Source organism: Chiloscyllium punctatum, chromosome 4 (assembly GCF_047496795.1).
Source record: "Chiloscyllium punctatum isolate Juve2018m chromosome 4, sChiPun1.3, whole genome shotgun sequence".
NCBI classification, from domain to species: Eukaryota; Metazoa; Chordata; class Chondrichthyes; order Orectolobiformes; family Hemiscylliidae; genus Chiloscyllium; species Chiloscyllium punctatum.
Window position 1 is genome coordinate 6,228,966 of NC_092742.1, and position 15,111 is coordinate 6,244,076.

A 15,111-nucleotide genomic window follows, 5' to 3' on the forward strand; every position below is an offset into this window, starting at 1 on the left:
CTGTTCTTTTTTGCACCAGTCCAACATAAAAATCACACAAAATACAAACTGACAACTATAGTTTGTTCCCACATTGTCTCAGAATCAAATCCTCTCCCCTCAGCATCCTCTCGTTCAGATGTGGAGATTCAGTCAGAGAGTCAGTCAGCACCGAGACAGGCCCTTTGGCCCAAACTGGTCCATGCTGACCAAAATGTCCATCCACACTAACCCCATTTCCCTGCACTTGGCCCATATCCTTCTAGTCCTTTCCTATCCATGTACTTGTCCAAATGCCTTTTAAATGTTGTTAGTGTACCGCCACCACCATTTCCGCTGGCAGCTCATTCCATATGCGTACCACCCTCTGTGTAAAAAAACCCTTCCTTATATAAGGAGGCCACATCTGCACACAATATTCCAGGTGTGGAAAGATATTAATCTGGAAAACCAGGTCATGTTGTGGGGACCAGAGTTCAAATCCCACCATGGCAGTTGCTGGAATTTGAGTTCAATAATAATGTTAATAAGAGTCAAATGATGACCCTGAAACAATTGCAGACTGTTAGGAAAAAGCCATCTGGTTCTCTTATGTCCTTTAGGGAAGGAAATTGCCACCTTTACCTGGTGTCTAGACCCACAGCATGGGGTTGACTCTTAATTGCCATCTGGGCAATTAGTGATGGATAATAAATGTTGGTCCAGCCAGAAATACCCACATCCCATGAACGAATAGAAAAGAGGGTGCAGATATGTAGTCTGGGGGGTGTGAGATGACTTTAATGGCTATCCACCTAATGAGCTGATCAAGTCAAAAAGGAGAAAGATGCTGGATCAGTTCTACAGCTGGTGATTAGGGAACGAACAAGAGAGAAAATGTGCTTGACCTCATCATTACCAACCTTCCAGCTGCAGATGCATCTGCCCATGACAGTATCAGTAAGAGTAACCACTGCATTGTCTTTGTGGAGATGAAGTTCTGCCTTCACATGAGCATGCCCTCCATCGTGTTTGTGACACTACCACCAAACTAAATAGGACACATTTCAAACAGATCTAGCAACTCAAGACTGGACATCCACAAGGCGCTGTGGGCCATCACCTGCAGCAGAATTGTACTCCAGCACAGTCTGTAACCTTATGCCCCAGTGTATCCCCCACTCAACCAGTACCATCAAGGTATGGGAGCAACCCTGATGGAGAGTGCAGGAGGGCATGCCAGGAACAGCACTAGGTATACCTGAAGATGAGGTGTCAACCTGGTGAAGCTACCAAACAGCATAACAGCAAGTGACAGACAGAGCTAAAGGATTCCATGCATGAAAGAGCAGAATTCCAGAGGTGAGGTGAGGGTGACTGCCTTTGACCGAGTGTGGCATCAACAAGCACCAGCTCTCGTCAATGGGTATCAGAGGAAGACTCTCTGCTGGTTGGAGTCATACTGACACATCGGAAGATGGTTGTGGTTGTTGGAGGTCAGTCACCTCAGCTCCAGTACATCTCTGCAGGAGTCCCTCAGGGTAGTGTCCTAGGCCAAACCATCTTCAGCTGCTTCATCAATGACCTTCCCTCCATCATAAGGTGGGGGATGAACTTGCAAGTTCCCCTCCAAGATTCTCATTAGCCTGACTTAGGAATGTATCCCTCAATATCACGGTGTTGCCATCCTGGATTCCCCTCCCTAAGGGCATTGTGGGTCTACAGCACATGGACTGCAGCGGCTCAAGAAGGCATTTCACCCCCACCTTCTCAAGGGGCAACTGGGGCGAGCAATAAACGCAAGGCCCAGCCAGCGACACCCATGGCCCATGCATGATTTTGTTTTAACAAGTGAAATCATTCTCCCTCTGTTTTCCTTTTCCTGTATTAAATTGAAAGGCGTAAAATTGTGGCATAAGCATCATGGTGATGTTTGTTTTATTGCTGGTCTGTTAAAGTTCAACCCAGAATCAAGGCTAAGTAGAGGAATTTGGACTTATTCCTGGCTGTGTGGCCTTGATTGTGCAAAAACTCTGTAAAAGGCATAAAGTAAATCTAATATCCATAGGCTTCTGATTTCTACAAAGTGTTCCTTATAAGCTGTTCCTTATAATGGTGTGATAGTCGGCTGAAGAATTTGTGGGAGAGAGTGGGGGACACAGACAGGAGGAACACATCTGAACATTGTTACAGAATTCACAGGCAATGACCAAGCAAACAAGTAACTCTAACACTGTTCCAACAAGCACAACAGGCCAGTCCACTCCAGTCTTTCAGCTGAATATTGGCACATTTTGCAGTTCTGCTGTTGTCAAACTTCGGAAATGCACGGGACAGCTCACTCGTTCTCTCTCGTTGCCCGGCTGTGGGGTTGCAGGCTGGTTGGCATGCTTTCCCACCCAGTAAACCCAGGGAAGAATTTGGGCATTGTGAGAACCGTAGCGAGTATTGTGTCTGGAGTTAAGACTTCAGCGTAAGGAATTTCATTTCAGTTTGAGTCCTGTGTGAAAGGTTCCATGTTCAAACCTCCAGAGAATGATAATCATCTTCCTTTCCACAGCCAAGTCAGAGAACGGTTGAAGAATGAAGTGGTTCAGATGAAGGAACAGGCTCCAGGCTTTCGGCCTGGGCTGGCAATTCTGCAGGTGGGTGTCAAATCTCTGTTCATTTTGAGAGAATCATTATCACTCTCATCTGGCTCCATATTCCAGACATGAAGTGAATTGGTTTTGCAGCAGGGTGTGAGTGCAGTGGTTGTGCCAGCCAGGTCCAGAAGTGTGACTGAACATCCAACGATAGCTGCTAATGTACCATTTGCCAGGAAGGTTATCAAAGGAGAGGAATATTCAGAAAAGAACCTGAACTTGGGGAGCATTAGTGGGAGCAGGAGCAGCTGTGATCAACACGCATGAGTCAGCTGCGAGGGGAGAGGGAGGTTGTTTTTATTCATTCATTGGATAAGGGTTGTCGCTGGCTCAGCCAACATTTATTGCCCATCCCTAATTGCTCGTGAGATACTTGGCTGACTGGGAGAGGTTGTGACGCTGTAAATTGAATCTGAGTTCACTGCCCGTGCAGTGATTTAAGCTTCCATTCCCAGTCATTGGGCAGCTGAGTGGTTGTGTTTGTGCTGTTGAAGGCATCTCTCTGATTTGTCATTTCATCTACATTATTGTGAATATGCAGAGGGAGATCAGCTAGGACCCAATTCCACTGGTTCCATTGTGCCGGCTGAAGGAAAAAAGGAGTTGCCTGGTTGATGTACAACTACTGCAGATTGAATGATGTTGTGCTAGTGTCGTTGCTCTGTGTGTGAACCCATATTGCATACACATTGCAATAAAACCCAGCCCCACAACCCATTCCTGGGAGGAAACAAGTTGAACCGTTTGGCCTAGCCCCAGTAGAGTTTAGATGAAGAGGACATGAGCTTATTCAAATGTATACGATTTAGATCAGATTGGATAGAGATAGGGGGGAATGTAACCTCTTCGTTGGATTCGCTTGGGGGGTGGGGAATATATCCTCTTCATTGAATAGGCTTGGGGAGGGTGGTGGGGCGGATGTATCCTCTTCATTGGGTAGACTTGGGGGTGTGGGAGGGATGTATCCTCTTCATTGGATAGGGTTAGGGGAGGATGTATCCTCTTCTGGACAAGACCAAAACATAAGGGACTCGATCGGAGATCTTCCTTTTAAGACAAGAATGAAGATTTTATTTTCTTTCAGGTGGTTAAAGTCTGACATTCTCTTCCCCAAAAGATAGTGTAGGGTAGAAAAACGTTAGCTGTTTGCTTATTTTAGAGGAGCATAAGAGTCAGGAGCAAGAGATGGTCATGTGTCCCTTTAAGCCCAGTCTACCAAAAAAATAAGGTTATGGCTGACCTGGCTGTGCTCTCAACGCCACTTCATGGTCAGACCCCCATAACTCTGCACTCTCTCGTCTGTCAAAAATCTTTGGATGATGGGCGTGGATTGTGTTATCATGTACACCCTGAGAACTTGCCTATGGTACAGTAGCACTCCCCCTCTGGAAAGTTTCAGTGAACAGATTGGGAGGGGTGTGACTTCAAGTATTGAAACACCATCTCTCCACGGCTGCAGTGAGTTTGCAGAGTTTTCTCTCCTGGTGCAGGAGTTTGGTGGGAACTCGAATGTTGATTGTTTGCACTCAGGCAGTTGGACCTTGGAGTTATGAGATGATATAATTCCACATTTATTGTGATTTTTGTTTGTGAGCTGCTGTGGGGTCGCTGTTCAGCAGGAACTCCAAACCACACCAGCGCTGGTACACTACAGTTGGTGCTGTCAATCAACACCAGCTTGGAAACCAACTGGAGACTTCTGTTAGGCCTCACCGGGTTAGTGTGCTGGGAATCAAGCCTCATTATTCCCAGAGTCATCACACAGTTTAAAGATTTTATGAAATTTACCTGACCTTTGGATCCGCGATAACAGGAAGCACTGACCTGATCAGTCAGACCCAGTCCGGTGTTGGCATGTTAATGACAGGGTCCTGAGGGGCTGGGTGCACCGAGGCCCCTACAAATAAGGGTGTGAGGGATCTCCATGTCTGGTACACACCCCAATATTTCCAATTGCCCTGAGGACAATGTTCGTTGTCTCCATTCAAACCCAAATTTGGATGTGTATTGTAGGGTTTGCAGCTCCCAGGTTAATTACAAACTGTCTGTGGGTGTTGCAATGTGTGTGGAATCTGCAGCATTTGGATTAGCACAGTTACTTTAGTCGTGACTGGCTTCCATTTCCCAGCATGCTTTAATAATTGTCCATCTTTTGTAATTTTAAATTTAAATAAGAAAGAACCAAGCAACTGCTGTGAAAACTTTCTTTCAATCAACCTGGGGTCCTGATAGTGACGAGCCTTTGGGACTGGACTGGACCAGGCAAAAGTGAGGACTGCAGATGCTGGAAACCAGAGTTTAGATCAGAGTGGTGCTGGAAAAGCACAGCAGGTCAGGCAGCATCCGAGGAGCAGGAAAATTGACGTTTCGGGCAAAAGCACTTCATCAGGAAAAGAGGCAGGGAGCCTCCAGGATGGAGAGATAAATGGAGGGTGGGGGGGTTCTGGGGAGAAGGTAGCAAAGAGTACAATAGGTGAATAGGGGAGGGGATGAAGGTGATAGGTCAGAGAGGAGGGTGGAGTGGATAGGTGGGAAGGGAGATAGGTAGGACAGGTCATGGGGATGGTGCTGAGCTGGAAGGTTGGAACTGAGGTAAGGTGGGGGGGAGGGGAAATGAGGAAACTGGTGAAGTCCACATTGATGCCCTGGGGTTGAAGTGTTCCAAGACGGAAGATGAGGCGATCTTTCTCCAGGTGTCGGGTGGTGAGGGAGTGGCGGTGAAGGAGGCCCAGGACCTCCATGTCCTCAGCAGAGTGGGAGGGGGAGTTGAAATGTTGGGCCACGGGGTGGTGTGGTTGACTGGTGCGGGTGTCCCGGAGATGTTCCCTAAAGCGCTCTGCTAGGAGGCGCCCAGTCTCCCCAATGTAGAGGAGACCGCATCGGGAGCAACGGATACAATAAATGATATTGGTGGATGTGCAAGTAAAACTTTGGATGTGGAAGCTCTTTTGGGGCCTTGGATGGAGGTGTGGGAGCAGGTTTTACAGTTCCTGCGGTGGCAGGGGAAGGTGCCAGGATGGGAAGGTGGGTTGTGGGCAGGCATGGACCTGACCAGGTAGTCAAGGGGAACGGTCTTTGCAAAAAGGGGTGGGGAGGGAAATATATCTCTGGTGGTGGGGTCCGTTTGGAGGTGGCAGAAATGTCGTCGGATGATGTGGTTTATGCGAAGGTTGGTAGGGTGGAAGGTGAGCACCAGGGGCATTCTGTCCTTGTTACGGTTGGAGGGGTGGGGTCCGAGGGGAGAGGTGCACAATAAGTGACGTTGGTGTCACTGGACTGGACTGTGCTGTCAGAAAGCTCTTTAAAGTTATATCTTTCCTTCACATTCTAATTAATATCTCACTCCTTTTCAGGTCTTTCCTTCTCATAATCCGGGCCCCCCCCACCACTACCCCAGCATTTCCATTTGCTTTCTCTCACTCACTTCTTTGTATTCTCCTGTGTACACTCCCTAGGTTGGAGACCGAGATGATTCAAACCTCTACATCAGTATGAAGCTGAAGGCCGCAGCTGAGGTATGAATCTGGTAATTGTTACACATGCTACACATGACCATCTTTAGTGACATTATGTTTACTGGTTAATAATCGTTAATGTCCATACTGATTACAATCTCAATAAGTTTTCTCTGAGTGTATGAAATTCCTTTTATCTCACCTCTCAGGATCCTGCTCCCATTCAGTCCATTTTCCTCTACTTGTAAATCTAAATTGAAAGGCAGAAAAGTTACATTAAACTTAAAGTCGTGGGTTCAGTTGCAGTTCGATCCCTGTCCAATTCTGGTCTTTATATAATGTAAAGGTATGTCTTTATTCAGGGAGTGGTGGGTGTGTGGAATGCACTGCCAGCGGTGGTAGTAGAGTCAGATACATTAGGGACATTTAAGCGACTCTTGGATAGGTACATAGATAATAGTAGAATGAGGGTGTGTAGGTTAGTTGGATCTTAGAAAGGATGGTACAACATTGAGAGCTGAAGAGCCTGTACTGTGCTGTATGCCCAATATTCTAAAGGTCAGCAAGGAAGGTGCAGAATCGTGAATGAGGCAAAATTGAGAGGCGAGGGCTTATACTAGAAAAGAGACATTTGGCAGCGATGGAGTTTTTTTAGGGTAGCACGGTGGCTCAGTGGTTAGCACTGCAGCCTCAGAGTGCCGGGGACACTGGTTTGATTCCACCCTCTGGCGAATGTCTGTGTGAAGTTCGTACATTCTCCCAGTGTATGCGTGGGTTTCCTCCGGGTTCTCTCCCACAGTCCAAAGATATGCAGGTTAGGATGGATTGGCAGTGGGAAATGCAGGGTTACATGGATAGAGAAAGAAAGGTGAGCGTGGGTGGGATGCTGTTCAGAAGGTTGGTGTGGACTCGATGGGCTGAATGTCCTGCTTCCATACTGTAGGGATTCCATAATTCTATAACTGAAAGTGTTCAGTAGAATAAACACAGAAGGGGTGTCTCCATTTAAATGGGAGACTAAAACCAGAGGGCATAAATTTTGCCATTAATAAATGCAGAAGGAAATTCAGAAGAAACCAGAGAGCAATTCGAATGTGAAACTTGCTATCTCGAGGATTATTTGAGGTGGAACAGCTCAAGATGCATTTAAGGAATAAAGACATAAGGGAGAAAGAGATAGAAAGATATACCGATAGGGTGAGGTCTGGTAGGCTGTGAAGATAGCAGTCTGGCATGGATCAGTTGGGGAGAATGGTCCATTTCTGTGCTGTGTATTTTAAGAAATTTTCTGAATGCTGCATCCTAGCTGTAATTGGAGACGTGAGACAGCAATTCAGCTGGTGAGTGCCTTCTCTCTCTCCACATCCCTGCCTTTGCTGTCTATCCAAGATCTGAGCTTGGGCAACAGGCTTCTGAAAGACATTAAAACACACACTCCCTACTTTCCCATGATGATATACATTGAGGTGACAATAGAGACACCATTCAGTGTTTGAGTTTTGTTATCAGTAAAACTCCTCTGTTCTGTCTGTCTGTGATAGTGCTGATTTTTTTTTTACCCTCTAGATTGGGATGAACGCCAACCATGTGAAACTGCCAAAAACGGCCACTGAGGATGAGGTAAGCACAATTCCTACTCTCTTTATCCCCAATGGGTTCTTTCACTGCCCAGGCCCTGAATATCATCATTCTTGCTGTTGGTGTCAGAGCAATGTAACTGCCTCATTCTCCCCTACACCATGCTTTGCTTCATGTGAGAGTTCAGATGTTGACTATCAGCAGATGGTGCCATCCTTATTTTGCAGTAAGACATTATAAATTTGGAGCATTCAAATCAGGTTTAGCCCCTCCCTAATCCACAAACCAAACTGAACATTACAGTCCAGTGGAGATTGGCTGACACAACACAAACTCGTGGCAGTTTTATGTTTGTTCCGTAACTTTGCCCCAAACTGAACAGATTATTCTGCACACCGGTCATTCCGATAGCACCTTCCTTAAAAGGTGTCTTCCCTTCAGGCAGTGACTGGCTATCAGCCCTTGTCAATTGCAAAACTTCTGTTTTTATTCACTCTTGGATATGGTTGTCGCTGGCTGGGCCCAGTATTTATTGCCTGTCCCTAATTGTCCTTGAGAAGGTGGCGGTGAGCTGCCTTCTTGAACCATTGCAGTCCGTGTGCTGTAGGTTGACCCACAATGTCCCTTAGGGAGGGAATTCCAGGATTCTGACCCAGTGACACTGCAGGACAGGCGATTATATTTCCAAGTCAGGATGGTGAGTGGCTTGGAGAGGATATGGAAGAGGGTGGTGTCCCCATGTAACTGCTGTCCTTGTCCTTGTCGGCATGGTGGTTCAGTGGTTAGCACTGCTGCCTCACAGCGCCAGGGTCCCAGGTTCAATTCCAGCTTCGGGCGACTGTGTGGAGTTTGCACATTCTCCCCGTGTCTGCGTGGGTTTCCTCCCACAGTCCAAAGACGTGCAGGTCAGGTGAATTGACTGTGCTGAATTGCCCATAGCATTAGATGCATTCGTCAGGGGTAAGTGTAGGGGAATGGGTCTGGGTGGGTTTCTCTTCGGAGGGTCGGTGTGAACTTGTTGGACCGAAGGGCCTGTTTCCACACTATAGGGGTTATATATATATATATATATATATATATGTGTGTCCTTCTAGATGGAAGTGATCACGGGTTTGGAAAGTGTTTTGAAGTATGGATTTTAGATTTTTTTCACACTGTTACAACTGACCGTAGGGAGTGGATATTTGTAGAAGTGATGCCAATCAAGCAGCTGCTTTGTCCTGGATGGTATCGAGCTTCTTGAGTGTTGTTGGAGCTGCACTCATCTGGGCAAGTGGAGAGTATTCCATCACACTCCTGACTTGTGCCTTGGACAGGCTTTGGGGAGTCATGGAGTGAGTTACTCACTGTAGGATTCTTAGCTCTTATTTAGCTGATCCAGTTCAGCCTCTGCACAGTGGTCACCATCGGAATGTTGATGTTGCAGGATATGCTTCTATTTGACTTTGAACCTCTCCTCTAATCCCAGAGCCAAACCCCTTGGAGAATTTGCTTCTTGAAATTAGCAATAATTCTTATAATATGATGATTATGTTTAAGACTTTGCAGGGGTATCTGGAGTGGTAAGTATACCTTACTGTGTTGGTTAGATTTTTAGTCATTGTGGTAATTGACTTGTTTTTGACATGTGCAGGTGCTGAGGAACATCACGCACATTAATGAGGATCCCAATGTCCATGGTTTGATTGTTCAGCTGCCATTGGATTCCATCAACCCAATTGATGTTGAGAAAGTAACGAATGCAGTTGCCCCTGAGAAGGATGTTGATGGGTAAGGGTTAAGTGTTTCAGTGTTAGTCGTGAGATGCAGGCAAACTTGGGAGTTGTTCAGCACAGGCCAGTGAATAATGATCCAAAGGTGTGGGTAAACCCTCCTCTGAGCACAGGGTGCGTCATTGTGCTCCAGTGATTCCCTGGGGAGGGTGGGGGGGGTGGAATAACATGGTTGGTCAACTCAAGCGAAACCTGGAATTGAACCAGGATCTGCTTTTCTCTCCAGCTCTCTGTCATACTCCTGTCTCCTGAGTTAACCAATAAAGAGAAGTTAGGTATCGGTTTATGGATGCTGTTAGGAAATGTTTCTGGCACAAAGTGCTCTTAAGTTTTAGAGAAAACATTGGTTTGTGCAAGAATCCCAAGTGTCACTTTAGATGAAAGATGCTCAGTGTTCAGCTGCTCTGTTATAACTGAGAAAAGAGAGTCCAGTGCTGATATTTTGACCTTCAGACATCGTCTGTGAAATTTTTTACATTTTTTACAAACCCACCGACTCCCACAGCTACCTGGATTACACCTCTTCCCACAGCTACCTCTTGCAAAAATGCCACCCCGTATTCCCAATTCCTCTGCCTCCGCCGGGTCTGCTCCCAGGAGGACCAGTTCTACCACAGAACACACCAAATGGCCTCCTTCTTTAGAGACCGCAATTTCCCTTCCCACGTGATTAAAGATGCCCTCCAATGCATCTCGTCTACATCCCGCACCTCCGCCCTCAGACCTCACCCCTCCAACCGTAACAAGGACAGAACGCCCCTGGTGCTCACCTTCCACCCTACTAACCTTCGCATAAACCAAATCATCCACTGACATTTCCGCCACCTCCAAACAGACCCCACCACCAGGGATATATTTCCCTCCTCACCCCTTTCTGCCTTCCGCAAAGACCGTTCCCTCCGTGACTACCTGGTCAGGTCCACGCCCCCCTACAACCCACCCTCCCATCCTGGCACCTTCCCCTGCCACCGCAGGAACTGTAAAACCTGTGCCCACACCTCCTCCCTCACCTCTATCCAAGGCCCTAAAGGAGCCTTCCACATCTATCAAAGTTTTACTTGCACATCCACGAATATCATTTATTGTATCCGTTGCTCCCGATGCGGTCTCCTCTACATTGGGGAGACTGGGCACCTCCGAGCAGAGCGCTTTAGGGAACATCTCTGGGACACCCGCACTAATCAACCACACCGCCCCGTGGCCCAACATTTCAACTCCCCCTCCCACTCTGCCGAGGACATGGAGATCCTGGGCCTCCTTCACCGCCGCTCCCTCACCACCAGATGCCTGGAAGAAGAACGCCTCATCTTCCGCCTCGGAACACTTCAACCCCAGGGCATCAATGTGGACTTCAACAGTTTCCTCACTTCCCCTTCCCCCACCTCACCCTAGTTCCAAACTTCCAGCTCGGCACTGTCCCCATGACTTGTCCGACCTGCCTATCTCCTTTTCCACCTATCCAATCCACCCTCTCCTCCCTGACCTATCACCTTCATCCCCTCCCTCACTCACCTATTGTACTCTATGCTACTTTCTCCCCACCCCCACCCTCCTCTAGTTTATCTCTCCACGCTTCAGGCTCACTGCCTTTATTCCTGATGAAGGGCTTTTGCCCAAAACTTTGATTTCGCTGCTCGTTGGATGCTGCCTGAACTGCTGTGCTCTTCCAGCACCACTAATCCAGAATCTGGTTTCCAGCATCTGCAGTCATTGTTTTTACCCGTCTGTGAAATATAGTCTTGTTGTAATGTAGGAAGTGCAGCCAACCTGCTCACAGCCAGCTCCCGCGGCCTGCACTGTGATAACAATCATCAGTTGTTTTGTCTTTAAACTGACGTTTGGTTGCAAGGAAAACTCCTCTGTCATTCTTTGAATGAGAGAGAGAATCAAATCTGTTCACTTTAGCAACAAGGATAGTGACTGCAGTCTGAGCTGACAGCTTTGGAATGGTTCGTTAATCTGGATCAGTACTAAAATTGTATTTGCTGTTCCTTAGCCAGAGTGGATCCAGGGAATGTCCTGATTGATATGTTTTGACTTGACTGATGCAAGTCATTTTGGAATGTGGATGTGATGGGTGAGGCCAGCATTCATTGGCCAACTGCGATTGAGTTGAAAAGGTGGTATTGGGAAATGGTCCTCTACTTCAGTATCTTACAAGTCCAGGCACTCCAGTGAATAGCTGGGAGCTTCACACTCTCTCATCAGGGATAGATGTGGCATGTAGTGAGTGTGTTGTAAAACACTGGATGGATTCGCAGTACATGCCATTTGTTTTTTGAAACACGCAATGATTGTTCCTTCCAGATTAACCAGCATTAATGCAGGGAAACTGGCTCGTGGAGACCTGGGTGACTGCTTCATCCCCTGTACTCCCAATGGCTGTCTGGAGCTAATTAAACACACAGGTAGGAACTACATTTCAAACAGGAACATAAGAAATGGGAGTAGGAGTAGGCCACTCCTCTAACCTGGTCTGACATTCACTAAGACTGTGCCTGAACGTTTCCATCAATCCCACTTTCACCCCAATCCCTAAATACCATGATCCCTGGATCTCTGATCACCTACTAGTCTCCATTTAGACTATATCAACAACTGAGCAGCTACAGTCCTCTGGGATAGAGAATTATGTTAAGACCACATTTTTTACTTTACGTTTGAATTGAGGACTCAAATGTTCCTGAGACTCATTGTGAGTTGTGTTTACACTGTTGCTTTAGAACCTAGAACAGTACAGCACAGGAACAGGCCCTTCGGCCACCATGATGCCATTCTAAACTACTCCCATCAGCCTGCACGTGGTCCCTTCTCTCTATTCCCTGCCAGTTCATGTGTCTGCCTTTGTTATTGGATCTGCTTCGACAATTCCCTGGCAGGCACCTACCACCCTTTGTATGAAAGTCTTATCTCATATGCCGCATTTAAACTTTTCCCCTCTCACCTTCAACCTATACCCCCTAGTATTTGACATTTCTACTCTGGGAAAAAGAGTTCAACTATGCACCATGTCTCTCAGAACTTTATATACTTCTATCAGGTCGTCCATAGCCTTTGACACACTCATGAAAAAAAATCCAAGTTTGTTCACCTCACGTAGAATCCCTACAGTGTGGAAACAGGCCAAATGGCCAATCAAATTCACACTGACCCTCCGAAGCACATCCCACCCAGACTCATCCTATCCATGTAACCCTAATTTCCCACCTAGTTTACACATCCCTGGACACTATGGGCAATTTCTCATGGTCATTTGGACTGTTGGAAGAAACCCAAACAGGAGGCTGGAATCGAACCTGGGTCCCTGGTGCTGTGAGGCAGCAGTGTTAACCATTGAGCCACCATGGCTCTCCTTATATATAATACCCTCCAATCCAGGCAACACCCTGGTAAACCTCTTTTGCACTCTCTCTCCAAAGCCTTCGTATCCTTCCTATAGTGCACACAATAACTGCACTGCACACACATTCCAAGTGTGGCCTAACTAAAGTTTTATACAGCTGCAACATGACTTGCCAACTTTTATACTCAATGCCCCAGCCAATTAAGTCAAGCATGCCATATGCCTTCTTTACCACTTTCAGGGAGCTGTGGACCTGCACCCCAAGATCCCTCTGTAGTTCAATGTTCCTTGATCAATGTAAATTGACATTTACAGTATATTTTTCTCTTTCATTTGACCTCCCAAAATGCATCACCTCACATTTGTCTGGAGTAAACTCCATCAACCGTTTCTCCACCCAATTTTCCAGCTAATCTACATACTGCTGTATCCTCTAATATCCTTCCTTACTATTCACAACTCCGCTAACTTCCGTGTCATCTGCAAACTTACTAATCAGACCACTAACATGTTCATTCAAATCATTTATATATATTACAAACAACAGAGGCTCCAGCACTGATCTTTGTGGAACAGCACTGGTCACAGTCAGAAAAACACCCCTCCACAACAATCCTCTGTCTTCCATGACCAAGTTAAAAATCACACAACACCAGGTTTTAGTCCAACGGGTATATTTAAAAGTACAAGCTTTCAGAGCACTACTCCTTCATCAACCTGACAAAGTAGCAGTGCTCTGAAATCTTGTAATTTCAAATAAACCTGTTGGACTATAACCTGGTGTTGCGTGATTTTTAACTCTGTCCACCCCAGTCCAACACCAGCTCCTCCACTTCATGGCTTCCATGACCAAGCCAATTTTGTATCCAACTTACCAACTCACTGTGGATTCCATGCAATATGATCTTCAGTACCATCCTACCATGAGGGATCTTATGAAATGTGTTGGTCAAGTCCATGTAGACAGCATCCAGTGCCCTCCCCTCATCAATCATCTTCAAGCAGTTGGGGGGGGGGGATTGGCGGAGAAAGATGTTTGAGATCCAATGACCGCTGTGGGTGTATATGTTCTGAGCAAGCTCTGCCCAGTGACGGATTGTTGATTGGTTTGTGCAATCCGGACTAGTTACGGAGGCCAATAATCATCAGCGTGGCAACAGTGCTCTGATTGGCTCCTGGCCAGATGGTGGTCAGAGTGTGTGTGAACAATACAGAGACACACAGGGTCTGCAGACTGCAAGAGAGAGCACCTCTCTTTATCTCACTCTGCAGTGAAGTCACCAAGAAGTGAAAGACAGCTAACCTCTCCCACCATTAGCTGTTACCTCTAATTAGTTACTGAAACACTGAACCATTAATCTATCAGACACGTATGGGCCTGGTGTTACATATCGGGCAGACCAGGTAAGGACGACAGATTTCCTTCCCCCGGGGATATTGGTAACAATTGACACTGGCTATGGAGTTGAAATTGGGTCAGTGTCTTTAATGAATTCAAATTGCACCATCTCCCATATGGGGATTTGATCCCATGTCTCACTATTGACAGTGGAAGAATAGCAATATAGTTTCATATCAGGGTGATATGTGCCTTGGAGGTGGTCATGGACTTTACCGGCCGTCTCGTACTGGGACAAAATAAAACAAAAAGCTCCAGATGCTGAAGATCTGGAACAGAAAGAGAACTTGCTGGAAAAAAACTCAGCAAGTCTGGCAGCATCTGTGGAGAAAAAACAGAGTTAACGATTCAAGTCCAGTGATCAATCTTCAAAACTGTAAACCCTTCTGAGGTATAGTGACTGGACTTGAAGTGTTGACTTTTCTTTTTCTCTGTCCACAGATGCTGTGAGACCTGCTGAGTTTCTCCCAGCAATTTCTGTTTTTAATCTTTCTCGGCAGTGGGAGTTGCGAGTTTGGGAGATAATGCGTGAAAAGGACAGAACACGTGGCACCGTGGTGTCAGTGCTTCAGGTGGTGAATGAGATGGTGATCGAGTGCACTGCTTTGTCCTGGATGCTGCTGAACTTGTCGAGTTATTGTCCGAGCTGCCCTCATCTGTCACCCTCCTGGACTGTGCCTTAAGGATACTGGAGAAACTTCGGGAAATGGTGGGAGCTCAGGCTCTGAACAGGACTGAGTGAGTCTGCTCTTGATGAACTTTAGCAGCAGCATAGGCCTGAGGACTGTAGGATTACAGCCACTGGATCCTGGCCTCAAGTGGGGGAACAGGCTTCCTGTGAAGCATCACATTCAGAGTGCCTAAATCTGTTCCCTCCAGTTTTAGACTCCCCTACCCTGGGGAAAAGATCTTGACTATTGACCCTATCTATGCAGCTCATGACTTTATAAAGTCAACCCTC

The 15,111-nt window shown here is 46.6% G+C and overlaps 1 protein-coding gene across 2 annotated transcripts in view; it reads left to right on the forward strand.

Moving 5' to 3' along the window:
- mthfd1b (methylenetetrahydrofolate dehydrogenase (NADP+ dependent) 1b) overlaps positions 1-15,111 on the forward strand; it is a 96,820-nt gene that overhangs the window by 17,888 nt on the left and 63,821 nt on the right. The window contains exons 1-6 of one of the 2 annotated variants that reach the window (XM_072568014.1): positions 2,087-2,431; positions 2,519-2,603; positions 6,059-6,118; positions 7,625-7,678; positions 9,270-9,406; positions 11,716-11,816. In XM_072568014.1, coding sequence (XP_072424115.1) covers positions 2,283-2,431; positions 2,519-2,603; positions 6,059-6,118; positions 7,625-7,678; positions 9,270-9,406; positions 11,716-11,816 — 586 coding nt within the window. In that variant the 5' untranslated portion in view covers positions 2,087-2,282. Of the gene's footprint in view, positions 1-2,086; positions 2,432-2,518; positions 2,604-6,058; positions 6,119-7,624; positions 7,679-9,269; positions 9,407-11,715; positions 11,817-15,111 lie in introns of those variants that run through there. The other variant, XM_072568015.1, reaches the window with a different exon arrangement.